Raw genomic sequence first — 14,240 nt, 5'->3', positions numbered from 1 at the left:
AGTCAAGGTATTGGAGTGGCCATCACAAACCCCTAACCTCAATCCTATAGAAAGTTTGTGGGCAGAACTGATAAAGTGTGTGCGAGCAAGGAGGCCTACAAACCTGACTCAGTTAGTTACACCAGCTCTGTCAGGAGGAATGAGCCAAAGTTCAACCAACTTATCGTGGGAAGCTTGTGGAAGGCTACCTGAAACGTTTGACCCAATTTAAACCATTTAAAAGCAATGCTACCGAATACTAATTGAGTGTATGTAAACTGACCCACTGGGAATGTGATGAAAGAAATTCAAATTGGAATAAATCACTTTCTCTACTATTATTCTGACATTTCACATTCTTTAAATAAAGTGGTGATCATAACTGACCTAAGACACGGAATATTTAATGGGGTTAAATGTCAGGAATTGTGAAAAACTTGAGTTGAAATGTATTTGGCTAAGGTGTATGTAAACTTCCAACTTCAACTGTATACACAGGATACTACCCTCCACAACATAACCTTCACTCCATATCAAAACTCCAACCTACAACCTGATTTCGGACAAAATTATTCTGGAAGGATTCCTACTACCAAGATTCTTATTTCCAAGGTCTATACAGCAAATGTTCTGGCAAACCAACGACCGGCAAAAGAAGAACAAGAAACGTGAAAACATCATCCAACCTGGAACTGAGAGAGTAATGTTTAGTCTGAAGCTACTTCTACAGCCAAGAAGACAAATAAATTACAATGTTATATTGTACTTTATTAGGACTGAATGCTAAGTTAACGCTACCGAGTTTGCTAGGACTGAACAGATCCAGCTGCAACTTCAATTAGCACTGAAGTGTGAAGTGAGAGGTGTCAAAGCCCTTGAACCCAACAATGGCATTAAGAGTTTTCCAGCCTCCCCCACCCAAATTCATAGGCCTTTGAAGCCCCCTCCCTCTGTGCAGCGGTCATTACAACACAGTACCCCCTGGATTTATCTCTATTTTGAAATCAGATATACAGCCAGGATACTTCAATTGTAAATTACCTCAATAAGAAACGATATTGTTGCTTTGATCACATCAGAAGATATCCTCCTCGCCATCTCCAAATTACAACAGCCACAGGAAAAAAAAATTGAATGTCGTAAAGGATCATCCGCCGAAACTGAAGAGATATAGCTAGCTAACGACCTGCTTTTCCACGTTGAAAGACAGGGTAGACAGAGACTTGCTAGCTACGTTAGCTAGCTTGCTGGGATTTTCTACAAGGGATCTTCCTCCTGAAAAAAAGCTTCTCTGCAGTTTGTGTGACATCTATTCCCGTTGCCTGCTGCACTGCTGCTTGGATTCCACCTGCGATCTGTTCACTGTCTGCCCTGGTTGTCTCCCCCTGTTTGGTACAGGTACCCCCGCCACACTCCCCCCTCTTTCCCGATGTTTCACTCACCTCTGTTGGGGCAAGTTACTCCAAACTTACAACCCCAAGTCGTTATATATTGTTTCTTGTGCTTAATGCTATTTATCCCACGACTCCTATGTGCTTTGTTGACTATGAACTTTCTTGTTTACCCAACCGTGGGACAGACTATGTTTGTTCCCACACTCGGGACTCTGACTCTCTATTAGTTACATGGACTGTTGGCCTCCCGTCCTATTCTACCCACCTCTGGCCGGCTTTATATTCATGTTACCTGATTAAATTGCTGTATAATAGGATATTGTTGTCATCTATTGCACATTGCTTGCTGTTTGGGGTTTTAGGCTGGGTTTCTTGTACAGCACTTTGAGATATCAGCTGATGTAAGAAGGGCTATACAAATACCTTCGATTTGATTTGATTCAAATGTCATAAGTAAGCATTTCACTGAAAGGTCTACCTACACCCGTTGTATTCAGCATTTCACTGTAAGGTCTACCTACACCTGTTGTATCTGGCGCATGTGACCAATAACATTTGATTTGATTTGAAATCAAGACTGCAGAGCTCTCCCTGTCCTACCCCGTGCCTTGAATATATTACTGTTGATGGTATGTGGAAATGTGCATGCACACCCTGGCCCATCTACTGTTGCTAGCCCCAATTCTGACTTGTGCTCTGAAAATCTGCTTCACTGATTTCTGCTCCCCATAAAGGCCTGTGTTTTCTGCACGTAAACACTAGAAGCTTATTACCTAATTGAAAGTGTGGGTTCACAGCTCCAATCATTACTGAGATGTGGTTAAGAAAAAGTGATTTGAACACTGTTAACCTTTCTGGTTATAACCTTTTTCGGCAAGACAGATCTTCCAAAGGTGGTGGAGTGGCAATTTTTACCAAGGAACACCTTCAGTGCTCAGTTGTCTCCACCATGTCTGTCCCCAAACAATTTGATTTACTAGTTTTAAGCATTAAACTTTCCAAATAACAATTTTTTGACTGTTGCTGAATTTTGTCATTCATCATCAGCACTGGCCAGTACCTGACCTGCCCTAAGCTCTCTCCTGGCCCCTTACACTCTGAATTTGTCCTGCTAGGTGACCTAAACTGGGACATGCTTAAACCACCTGACCAAGTCCTAAAGCAATGGGACTCCCTAAATCTTTCTCAGATTAATACCAATCCCACAAGGTATGACTCCAAACACCCAGAAAAGGCTATTCTCTTTGATGTTATCATCACAAATAATCCTGATAGGTATCAGTCTGGTGTTTTCTGTAATGATTTTAAGCTGTAAAACAGTGATCACTAGGTTCGTAATGGTTGCTCAGTGAAACGACCTGTCCTGATTTGTCATAGACTCTTGTAAAAAGCTTTAATGAGCAAGCCTTCCTTCATGACCTGGCCTCTGTAAACTTGATCCCCTTGGACGCTTGGACCTTATTTTTTAATCGTTTCTGTGGTATTGTTAACAAACACGCCCCCATAAAGAAAATTAGAATCTCAAACAGGTTCAGCCCCTGGTTCGACCGTGATCTGGCAGAATTACTCCACCTCGAATTGCATTTTTCGAAATATCGTCACACGCATACTTAGGCTGACTGGCTCTCGTTCAGGCAAATGAGAATTAAGTGCACTCAGGCTAACCAGCCAAAGTTAGTTACTTTAAGGTGCAGTTCTCTGTCTGTGTGTCTAACCCAGGAAGTTCTGGAAAATTGTTAAAGACCTAGAGAAAAAACCCTCCTCCTGCCCATGTCCCTTAATGGTGATTATGTGGTTGTTACTGACAAGAAGCACATGGCTGAGCTCTTTAATCACCACTTCATTAAGTCAGGATTCCTGTTTGACTCAGCCATGCGTCCAACATTTCCTCATCTCCCACCCCTTCTAATGCAACTAGCCCTGATGCTCCTCCCTCTTTTTACCCTGCCCCACTACAACGTTTCTTCCTGCAGTCCGAGGTGCTAAAGGAGCTCCTTAAACTTGACCACAAAATAAACATCTGGGTCAAATGGTTTAGACCCTCTCTTCTTTTAGGTTGCATCCCTTATCATTGCCAAGCCTATGACCTTTTTAACCTGTCTGTCCTCTCTGGGGAGGTTCCCATTGCTTGGAAGGCAGCCACGGTGCATCCTTTATTTAAAGGGCAGATCAAGCTGATCCTAACTGTTATAGGCCAATTTCTATTTTGCCCTGTTCATCAAGTGTTGAAAAAATATGTCAATAATCAACTGACTGGCTTGATGTCTGTAGTATTCTCTCTGGTACGCAATCTGGTTTCCGGTCAGGTTATGGATGTGTCGCTTAAAGGTCCTCAATGATGTCACCATTGCCCTTGAGTCTAAGCAATGTTGTGCTGCTATTTTTATTGACTTGCCAAAGCTTTTCATACGGTAGACCATTCCATTCCTGTGGGCCGGCTAAGGAGTATTGGTGTCTCTGAGCGGTCTTTGGCCTGGTTTGCTAATTACCTCTCTCAGAGTGCAGTGTATAAAGTCAGAACAGCTGCTGTCTCAGACGCCGCCTGTCACCAAGGGAGTACCCCAAGGCTCGATCCATGCCCCACACCCTTCTCAATGTACAGCAACATAGCTCAGGCAGTAGGAAGCTCTCACATCCATTTATATGCACATGATACAGTCTTATATTCAACTGTCTCTTCCCCGGATTGTGTGTTAAATGCTCTACTACAAATCTGTCTTAGTGTCCAACAAGCTTTCTCTGCCCTTAACCTTGTTCTGAAAACCTCCAAAACAAAGGTTATGGTTTGGTTTGGTAAGAGGAATGCCCCTCTCCCCACCGTTGTGATTACTAAATCTGAGGGTTTAGAGCTTGAGATACTCACCTCATACAAGTACTTGGGAGTTTGGCTAGACGGTACACTGTCCTTCTCTCACACATATCAAAGCTGCAAACTAAGGGTACATCCTGATTTGGTTTCCTCTATCATAATCGCTCATCTTTCACCCCAGCTGCCAAACTAAGCCTGATTCAGATGACCATCCTACCCATGCTCGAATACGGAGACGTAATTTACACATGATCAAGTAAATGTATAGATCTGCAAGTAAATGTATAGATCTGCAAGTAAATGTATAGATCTGCAAGGTGCTGCTAGATGTACTTTAAAATGAATTGTATCTTATGAATTGTTCACTATATTTCACCTTTTAACCTTATAGAGAAACTTAGTTTTGTCTATTAGAAAAAATAGAAATTGTGTGAAGAAAATCACCAGCAGCAGCTTCTCACAACAATAACATATAACATAACAATATTTTATCTTAAATTATTAATTGAATCAAAAAAGACTTATCAACTCTTTATCTTTTGTTTTTTTCCCCAGATAACTGAGTCAGGCAAGGAGACGCTACCAACATGGCTGCACTGGGACTGGGAGAGAAACGTCCTACAGGGTCTACCACTGGGTGAGGACAAGGGTGTCCACTATATCTCCGTCTCCGCATCCAATGGCAGCCAGGATATCTTCTCCATCGAGGTGCACCCAGAGGAACATGCTGACACTGACCCGATCCAGGTAGCCATCCAGTCAGCGTCCAACAACGAGGTAGAGCCATTCGTCTGTGGCAACGAGGAGCCGGTGACGGTGCTCACAGTGATTCTGGATGCCGACCTCACCAAGATGAGCTCCAGGCAGAGGGTGGAGCTGCTGGACAAGATGAAGAAGTTCTCTGGCGTGGAGCTACAGCACATGAAGATACTTCCCGTGGTCAACAACAGATTGTTCGATATGTCCGCCTTCATGGCCGGACCGGGAAATGCCAAAAAGGTGGTGGAGAACGGAGCCCTGTTATCCTGGAAGCTGGGGTGTTCCCTGGACCAGAGTAACGTCCCTAATATTAGTAGTGTCCAGGCGCCGGCTAAAGAGGGCACTATGTCGGCTCAGTTGGGATATCCGGTCGTCGGTTGGCACATCGCCAACAAGAAGCCTCATATCCCAAAACGGGTGAGGCGCCAGCTCAACAATACCCCTACTCCTGTTCTAGCTCTGCTTCCCCCAACGTCTGTCGTCGAGCCCCCTGTTCGCATTGTACCCACCCTATCGTCACCTGCCATTGCAGCCCCCACAGACAGCTCTGCCCCACCCATGAGAGGGCCTGTGCCCTTGCCCATGAAGCCCACGATCCGTGTCAGAGACTCTTATTCCCACACTCCCACTCTGGGTGCACCCCTGCCAACCAGAGTGATGGAGTCCACTAGTACCATCTCCATTGAACCCACCATGACCAGGCATACTGTTGTGGAAGCCACGCTGACACTCCCTCCACCCATCACAGTCGCCACCAGAAAGCCAACCAAGAAACCAAAGAGACCGAAGACCACTCCGATGCCAAGGGAGCCCAAGACCACCACAGCCAAACCAGCCAGGCGCACTACCCCGTCGTCCATCGTGCCTGACCCAAGAAACGAGAAACCAGATCTCCGCAACCCCATCGATCAGGTCAATGCCTTCGTGGGCACATATTTTGAAGTGAAAATTCCATCCGATACTTTCTTTGACAAGGAGGACGGTACGACAGACAAGTTGAGGTTGACATTGAGGATGAACCACAACGAAGTGGTCGGAGATGATTCCTGGATACAGTTCAATAGCACAAGTCAGCTGCTGTATGGTCTACCTGACTCGAACCACATCGGGAAGCACGAGTACTTCATGCAGGCCACCGATAAGGGCGGTCTGAACGCAATCGATGCCTTTGAGGTCCGTGTGAACCGCTGGGCTCCCAATGATAAGTCCCCGGTCTTGTTCCAGGCTCGTTTCCACGGGGAACCTCACCAAGTGACCAACGACATCCACAAGAAGATTTTGCTCATCAAGAAACTGGCGTACTCGTTCGGGGACCGCAACAGCAGCACGATCACCCTGAGGAACATCACCAAGGGATCCATCATGGTGGAGTGGACCAACAACAGCCTCCAGCAGAACCCCTGTCCCAAGGAGCAGATTCAGACCATGTCCAGGAGGATCTCTAACGCCCAGGGAAGGCCCTCCCAGACATTCATCTCCACCATGGAGCCTGAATTCAAACCCATCGACATCAAGGTCAAAGGGACAGCTGCCTGCCGGAACTACATGTTCGTGCCGCCGAGTGAAATCACCATTCCTTTACCCCCGGCCGTCACCCCGGCGCTCGGCGCCGGACGCCAGAGCACGGACGACGTCTACCTTCACACGGTCATCCCTGCGGTAGTGGTGGCGGCCATCTTGCTGATCGCCGGCATCATCGCCATGATCTGCTACCGTAAAAAGCGCAAAGGAAAGCTGACCATCGAGGACCAGGCTACCTTCATCAAGAAGGGGGTACCCATCATTTTCGCAGACGAGCTTGACGACTCCAAGCCCCCTCCGTCCTCCTCCATGCCCCTCATCCTGCAGGAGGAGAAACCCCCACTGCCCCCGCCTGAGTACCCCAACATGACCAGTCCAGAGACCACCCCCCTGAACCAGGACCTTCTGGGGGAGTACACAGCTCTGAGGGATGAGGATCCCAATGCCCCTCCCTACCAGCCTCCACCCCCTTTCACTGTCCCCATGGAAGGTAAAGGCTCTCGTCCAAAGAACATGACCCCCTACAGATCCCCACCACCTTACGTGCCACCCTAAGGTTAGCTGGCTCCTCCAGAGGAGGAGAGGGGAAGCAGGGGGGACTTGTAACCGTCTCACACCAGTGTTGTCTGTTTGGAAATAAGGGGTGGGAGGAGGAGGGTAGAGGCTCTGCAAAGTGGCAATGAACTTCGGACATTTTGGGTTGGGAGGGTTTTGGGCTGATCTGATCAAGGCTGAGTTAAAGTTGAATGATGGGAGGGAGAACTAGGTGGTAGCCTCGGCAACAATAGCCACAACAATGACACTATTCAGTCTCTCGTCATCTCATTGGTTACAGCTGAACAGCTAGATTGAGAAGACACGCCCCTCCTGTCCCAGCAGCTTTTTTCTCCATTTGAAACTAAATGGCCTTTTGTTTTATTTTGTGTCTTTTGGTTGGTTCTTCTGTTTTTGACTTGACTTTAAGATCAAACTACTTGCCTTTTTTTAATCTTCTTTTATCTTGAATAATACAAGAGGACAATAAACAAACACACTGCAGGCAAAAAGGTTTTTAATGATGAGATAGAGAGTTCTATGAATGAAAACAAACACAACATAATCAGGTTGATCTGCAGACAGTTAAACACAGTGGTTGATCGATGTGGCGGTGGCTGTTTGGATTCAATAAGGTTTGCCTTTTAACACTAATTGTATGTTTTTACCCTTATTCACACAATGTCTAGTCAAGATGAGCATAACAAGGGAAGAATTAGAAATTAGTATTAAAAAAAGTTGTTGTTTTATTTTTTACTTAATATCTTTAAGGTTAGATTAGATTCGTTTGTTTTGGTGGTGGAGCAGATCTCCTGACTGAAATAGCCTGCAGGATCTCTTTTTCCCCCAATCAGAAAGGAACGGTACACCTAGTAGGTAGGCCTAGTCAGGGTTAGTGAACGTTAACATGGAAGGCTATGACAACCAGATGGGTACCATGGCCTGGTTATTATCAGATGGTTACCCTGGCCTGGTTATTATCAGATGGTTACCCTGGCCTGGTTATGACCAGATGGGTACCCTGGCCTGGTTATTATCAGATGGTTACCCTGGCCTGGTTATTATCAGATGGTTACCCTGGCCTGGTTATTATCAGATGGTTACCCTGGCCTGGTTATTATCAGATGGTTACCCTGGCCTGGTTATTATCAGATGGGTACCCTGGCCTGGTTATGACCAGATGGTTACCCTGGCCTGGTTATTATCAGATGGTTACCCTGGCCTGGTTATTATCAGATGGGTACCCTGGCCTGGTTATTACCAGATGGGTACCCTGGCCTGGTTATTATCAGATGGTTACCCTGGCCTGGTTATGACCAGATGGTTACCCTGGCCTGGTTATTATCAGATGGTTACCCTGGCCTGGTTATTATCAGATGGTTACCCTGGCCTGGTTATGACCAGATGGTTACCCTGGCCTGGTTATTATCAGATGGTTACCCTGGCCTGGTTATTATCAGATGGTTACCCTGGCCTGGTTATTATCAGATGGGTACCCTGGCCTGGTTATGACCAGATGGTTACCCTGGCCTGGTTATTATCAGATGGGTACCCTGGCCTGGTTATGACCAGATGGTTACCCTGGCCTGGTTATTATCAGATGGTTACCCTGGCCTGGTTATTATCAGATGGGTACCCTGGCCTGGTTATTACCAGATGGGTACCCTGGCCTGGTTATTATCAGATGGTTACCCTGGCCTGGTTATTATCAGATGGGTACCCTGGCCTGGTTATGACCAGATGGTTACCCTGGCCTGGTTATTATCAGATGGTTACCCTGGCCTGGTTATTATCAGATGGGTACCCTGGCCTGGTTATTACCAGATGGGTACCCTGGCCTGGTTATTATCAGATGGTTACCCTGGCCTGGTTATGACCAGATGGTTACCCTGGCCTGGTTATTATCAGATGGTTACCCTGGCCTGGTTATTATCAGATGGTTACCCTGGCCTGGTTATGACCAGATGGTTACCCTGGCCTGGTTATTATCAGATGGTTACCCTGGCCTGGTTATTATCAGATGGGTACCCTGGCCTGGTTATGACCAGATGGTTACCCTGGCCTGGTTATTATCAGATGGGTACCCTGGCCTGGTTATGACCAGATGGTTACCCTGGCCTGGTTATTATCAGATGGTTACCCTGGCCTGGTTATTATCAGATGGGTACCCTGGCCTGGTTATTACGAGATGGGTACCCTGGCCTGGTTATTATCAGATGGGTACCCTGGCCTGGTTATTATCAGATGGTTACCCTGGCCTGGTTATTACCAGATGGTTACCCTGGCCTGGTTATGACCAGATGGTTACCCTGGCCTGGTTATGACCAGATGGTTACCCTGGCCTGGTTATTATCAGATGGTTACCCTGGCCTGGTTATGACCAGATGGTTACCCTGGCCTGGTTATTATCTGATGGTTACCCTGGCCTGGTTATTACCAGATGGTTACCCTGGCCTGGTTATGACCAGATGGTTACCCTGGCCTGGTTATTATCAGATGGTTACCCTGGCCTGGTTATTACCAGATGGTTACCCTGGCCTGGTTATGACCAGATGGTTACCCTGGCCTGGTTATTATCAGATGGTTACCCTGGCCTGGTTATGACCAGATTTCTTGTTTTTTACTTTGCCTGAGTTTCCCAAAGCCACCCAAAATCATTCAAGAGAGAAATATAAGACAATACAATGCCCCTTTTTAACTTTTCTTGTTTAAAATGGGTTAAAATGATGCGAATATGATCATAACATTGACCATTTGAATGCCATTTTGCCTTTATATGGTGACAAGTGTCTTCTGTAAATAACGATGGATCGGCCTGTGTGTATTTTTAGTCCCAAAAAAACAACGTTTTGTGTAAATCAGATATGGAAAAAGCCTCCTGCAGTTTATTTTAGACAAGGGGTAATTTATTTTTTTATGTAGTGATGATACTCTTGTTTTCACAGTTTATGCGGTAAAACAGTTTAGGGCCGTTGAGAGTGATTGAGAATGTCCTGAAAGGGATACAACATGTATTCACAACTCAAAGGTCATTGTTGAGAGGAGGGTAGGAGAGTTAGAGAGAGAAAGAAAGAAATGGGAATAATAACAATAACAAGATTAGCAGAAAACACAGAAAAAAATGGTTGATAAAATCTCTTATCTAATTTTTTAACAACGTTTTTGATACAGCATCAAATTGTTTAAAAAAAATAATCTATAAATACATGAATAGTGTACTGCAATTTGTAAAATCTTAGAGTAGAGAATTGATTCCTTATTATATACCTTTTCTCATTGGTCACCTATTTCAAGCGATTTTTTTTTTTGATTTTGCCATATTGTCGAATTGAAATGTACCTCCTGTTATACAGAATGACCCATTTTATGTAATCACACATTTTATTTAATGTTCAAATTCTTCACTAACGACTTTGAAAGTGACCCTTTGCAATAATGTAAGGAGCTGCCTGGTGGTGGTGGTGGTGAGTGGTCAATGCAGGTTAGATGAGTGATGATGTACTACACGCATAATGATGTGCACGCATAATGATGATGATGATGTACACGCATAATGATGATGATGATGTGCACGCATAATGACGATGATGATGTACACGCATAATGATGATGATGATGTGCACGCATAATGATGATGATGTACCTACATAGTTTGTTTTTGCCAGATACCAAGTGTTGCTTTTTTGAGTGTCCATTTATTATGGAAGCCGACCTCTGTCTATCTATATCCAGATAATTATTCCTTCTTCACACGTTTGAATTTCTAATCCAAAAAGCTCCCATAGTATTTGAATGAATGAATCATCAATATATATATATAATACAGAGTGGATTATGATGGTATATCTCGGTATGTTGCCGTACATTATAATATAGAGATTTATTTTTAATTGATGAGCTTCGGTTATAATTGGTTTTCTAATGCTTCCCCATATTGATGAGTCAGTATGTGTACGTCCGTAGAGGTTTCATTAAGGAGTGTATCCATCTCTCTAATCTGTCAGCCATTTTGAGACTCCCTGATTCCTGTCACAATAACCGGCTCGTAATTCTTTCTCCTTGAACTAAAACCGGTATTATTAATCTGACCAGATGACACATAGGAACCGTTCAAAAAGGTGAAACATGTTCGTCCTTTCAGTTCAATGCCTCCATCACCGCCATGAAATACAGACAGAGTTTATTGGTTATTATGTAAAGAACTTGCTCCCCCCCCCCCACGTCCACAGATCATGTCTCCACTTCAGCTCTATTGATTTCAGGACGAGGAACACACTGCAATAATAGTCCTAGATGGTTTATCCCAATAGGGTTGTTAGTTAGTCAAATTAGAAATATATAGTTACTTATGACAGTTACTGAGATTGATGAAGATTTGATCCACGTTTGAGGTGAGGTTCGTAGAACAATAGGTAAGTAGAATAGTACAAGGACAGGTTTTTTGTTGTTGTTTGTTGTTGGTTTGCGCATATTTTAAGTGGCGTAGTCATTTCAGCATTAAGCTCAATTCATTCATTAGGCTAGCGAAGAATCGGGCTGATCCTAGTTACACTGATCCTAATTTCAGATAAATACGTGTGAAGCGTACAGGTTGTGTTAAAATCGTACATGACGTAAGTGAAAGTTTTAGTGACGTGTGTATCTCAAATTCTGATTTATTCCCATTTGACTCCAATTAAGAGGATGATCTGATTTTGCTTTTGGCTTCATTTCAAGTTACATTTCAGCATTACATTTCAGATATTAGCAAACGGTTATTGCGAAAGATATGGAATCAACAAAAAAAAACACATTGTTCTATTCTTTTAGAACACGATAGCTGTCCTGAAGGATTAACATTCAGGTGTAGCAAACCTTTACGTTTCGGACGAGTTCACCCTCCATCTCGTTTAGCTTTTCTGTTTCAGGTGTAGCAACCTTTACGTTTCGGACGAGTTCACCCTCCATCTCATTTAGCTTTTCTGTTTTCCGTGTTGTTCATTTTCTTTGATTCGATTTCCTTCTTTTTTTTGCCCATTTGAAATGTAGAGATTGGTGTGTGTGTGTGTGTGTGTGTGTGTGTGTGTGTGTGTGTGTGTGTGTGTGTGTGTGTGGGTGTGTGTGGGTGTGTGTGTGTGTGTGGGTGTGTGGGTGTCTGTGTGTGTGTGGGTGTGTGTGTGTCTGTGTGTGTGTGTGTCAAATCAAAATCAGCCTTAGAAATGAATTTCTTCATATGCAGCAAGAAGGACTGACTGAAAGCCTCCCGAAAGCCCCTTCAAGGTGCATATTTTAGTATATTATTTTGTTCGCTATAGAGAATGTTATTTTTTTTTCATTTAGTTTTTACATTCATGAGTGAATTAGTACTTACAATTGGAATATTGATGATAGTAACAATAGTGATAGTGATGATTATAATACCTAGAAGAATAATATGGTTATTATAATGGATTCAGGGGGACATTATACACTGTTTGTCCTTCATTTTTGTCTAAATACCTGTTTCCCCCACCGCGTTCCCAATAAAAATGGGACTCCTCTGGTTCGCAAACAAAATGGTTGCCAAAGTACAGCGCAGTGAAAGTTATTTGGCTTGTCTTAACACATTGCAGGTATCAGACAGACGTTCAATTGACATGCTAAAACACATGACAAAGAGCTAGCCTCTCTGAAAGCCACCCTATGGGGAAGGAGGTAGGAATAAGAGGGATGATACCCCATGGGGAAGGAGGGAGGAATTAGAGGGATGATACCCCATGGGGAAGGAGGGAGGAATTAGAGGGATGATACCCCATGGGGAAGAAGGGAGGAATTAGAGAGATGATACCCTATGGGGAAGGAGGGAGGAATAAGAGGTATGATACCCCATGGGGAAGGAGGGAGGAATTAGAGGGATGATACCCCCATGGGGAAGGAGGGAGGAATTAGAGGGATGATACCCCATGGGGAAGGAGGGAGGAATTAGAGGGATGATACCCCATGGGGAAGGAGGGAGGAATAAGAGGGATGATACCCCATGGGGAAGGAGGGAGGAATTAGAGGGATGATAAATAGACTGAGAAAATGCAGATGGAAGGGAAATGGTTTTCCATCTGGAGCGGTTGGGAAAAGCCATTGTCCTTGACCACAGCCATTGTCCTTGACCACAGGGAACTTACAACCTAGAAAAGAGGGTTGTACACATGGATGAATGCTTGAGTAAACAATGCATGGTGAAAAATGCATTTCTCTTCTCCTGTGTTTAAATAACATTGTTTTATTTATGCCACTAGACACTGTACGTTGAAATCTTGTATTAAAAAAAAAAAGTGTTTTCACCCAACTATTGTTGTGACCTCTTATTGGTTGTTTGGTCATCTACCAATGGGAGTGGTTCATTCTTGACGGACATTTTATTTGTACCAGAAAGCAAAAAAAAAGACAAGGTATCTCAACTGCAACTACAAGTGTGTCATACTCAGCTCTATCTGTCCAGTATCCTTGTGATAGCAGAAAGCATTGCTTTTGTGTTCTAGGTAGCCTTCAATGAACTTAGACCCATATTGAACCCAAAGACACTGGGTAAGAGCGGCATTTTATATCTCTTTTCGTCACATATATCCCTCAAGCTACTTTACATGGGTCTAAGAAACACGTGTGTTTTCTCTGTAGCTGTGACATTGCAGAGAGGTTTGTGTGGGGAGGTTGACGGTGTCTTTTCAAATGAAGGAATATGAATACTGATAAAATGTTTGTCAAACAAATTTCAATCAAATGTATTTATAAAGCCCTTCTTGCATCAACTGATGTCACAAAGTGCTGTACAGAAACCCAGCTTAAAACTCCAAACAGCAAGCAATGCAGGTGTTGAAGCACTAAAATATTACTGATACACGTTCACTAACGGATGGTAAACTGTGACATTGATTTTGACTGTTTGACAACATTGTCTAGCAGCATAGAATGTTTGTGTTTTAGTAGTGGTCCCCTAACAACACTATTCTATACCCTTGGAGTCGTCCCCTATCAACACTATTCTATACCCTTGGAGTCGTCCCCTATCGACACTATTCTATACCCTTGGAGTGGTCCCCTATCAACACTATTCTATACCCTTGGAGTGGTCCCCTAACAACACTATTCTATACCCTTGGAGTGGTCTCCTATCAACACTATTCTTTACCCTTGTAGTGGTACCCTAACAACACTATTCTATACCCTTGGAGTCGTCCCCTAACAACACTATTCTATACCCTTGGAGTGGTCTCCTATCAACACTATTCTAT

General features: G+C 44.0%; 1 protein-coding gene across 1 annotated transcript in view; it reads left to right on the top strand.

The window, feature by feature from the left end:
- The window catches only part of LOC109899960 (dystroglycan-like), an 89,796-nt gene extending 76,647 nt beyond the window's left edge, over positions 1–13,149 (top strand). Inside the window, exon 3 of the mRNA XM_020495635.2 lies at positions 4,738–13,149. Coding sequence (XP_020351224.1) covers positions 4,738–7,017 — 2,280 coding nt within the window. The 3' untranslated portion in view covers positions 7,018–13,149. The remainder of the gene's footprint in view (positions 1–4,737) is intronic.
- The last annotated feature ends 1,091 nt before the right edge of the window (positions 13,150–14,240 follow it).

Source organism: Oncorhynchus kisutch, linkage group LG1 (genome assembly GCF_002021735.2).
Source record: "Oncorhynchus kisutch isolate 150728-3 linkage group LG1, Okis_V2, whole genome shotgun sequence".
In the NCBI taxonomy this organism is placed as follows: domain Eukaryota; kingdom Metazoa; phylum Chordata; class Actinopteri; order Salmoniformes; family Salmonidae; genus Oncorhynchus; species Oncorhynchus kisutch.
Note: the sequence above shows the minus strand (reverse complement) of the source record. Positions and strands in the feature narration are given on the sequence as shown.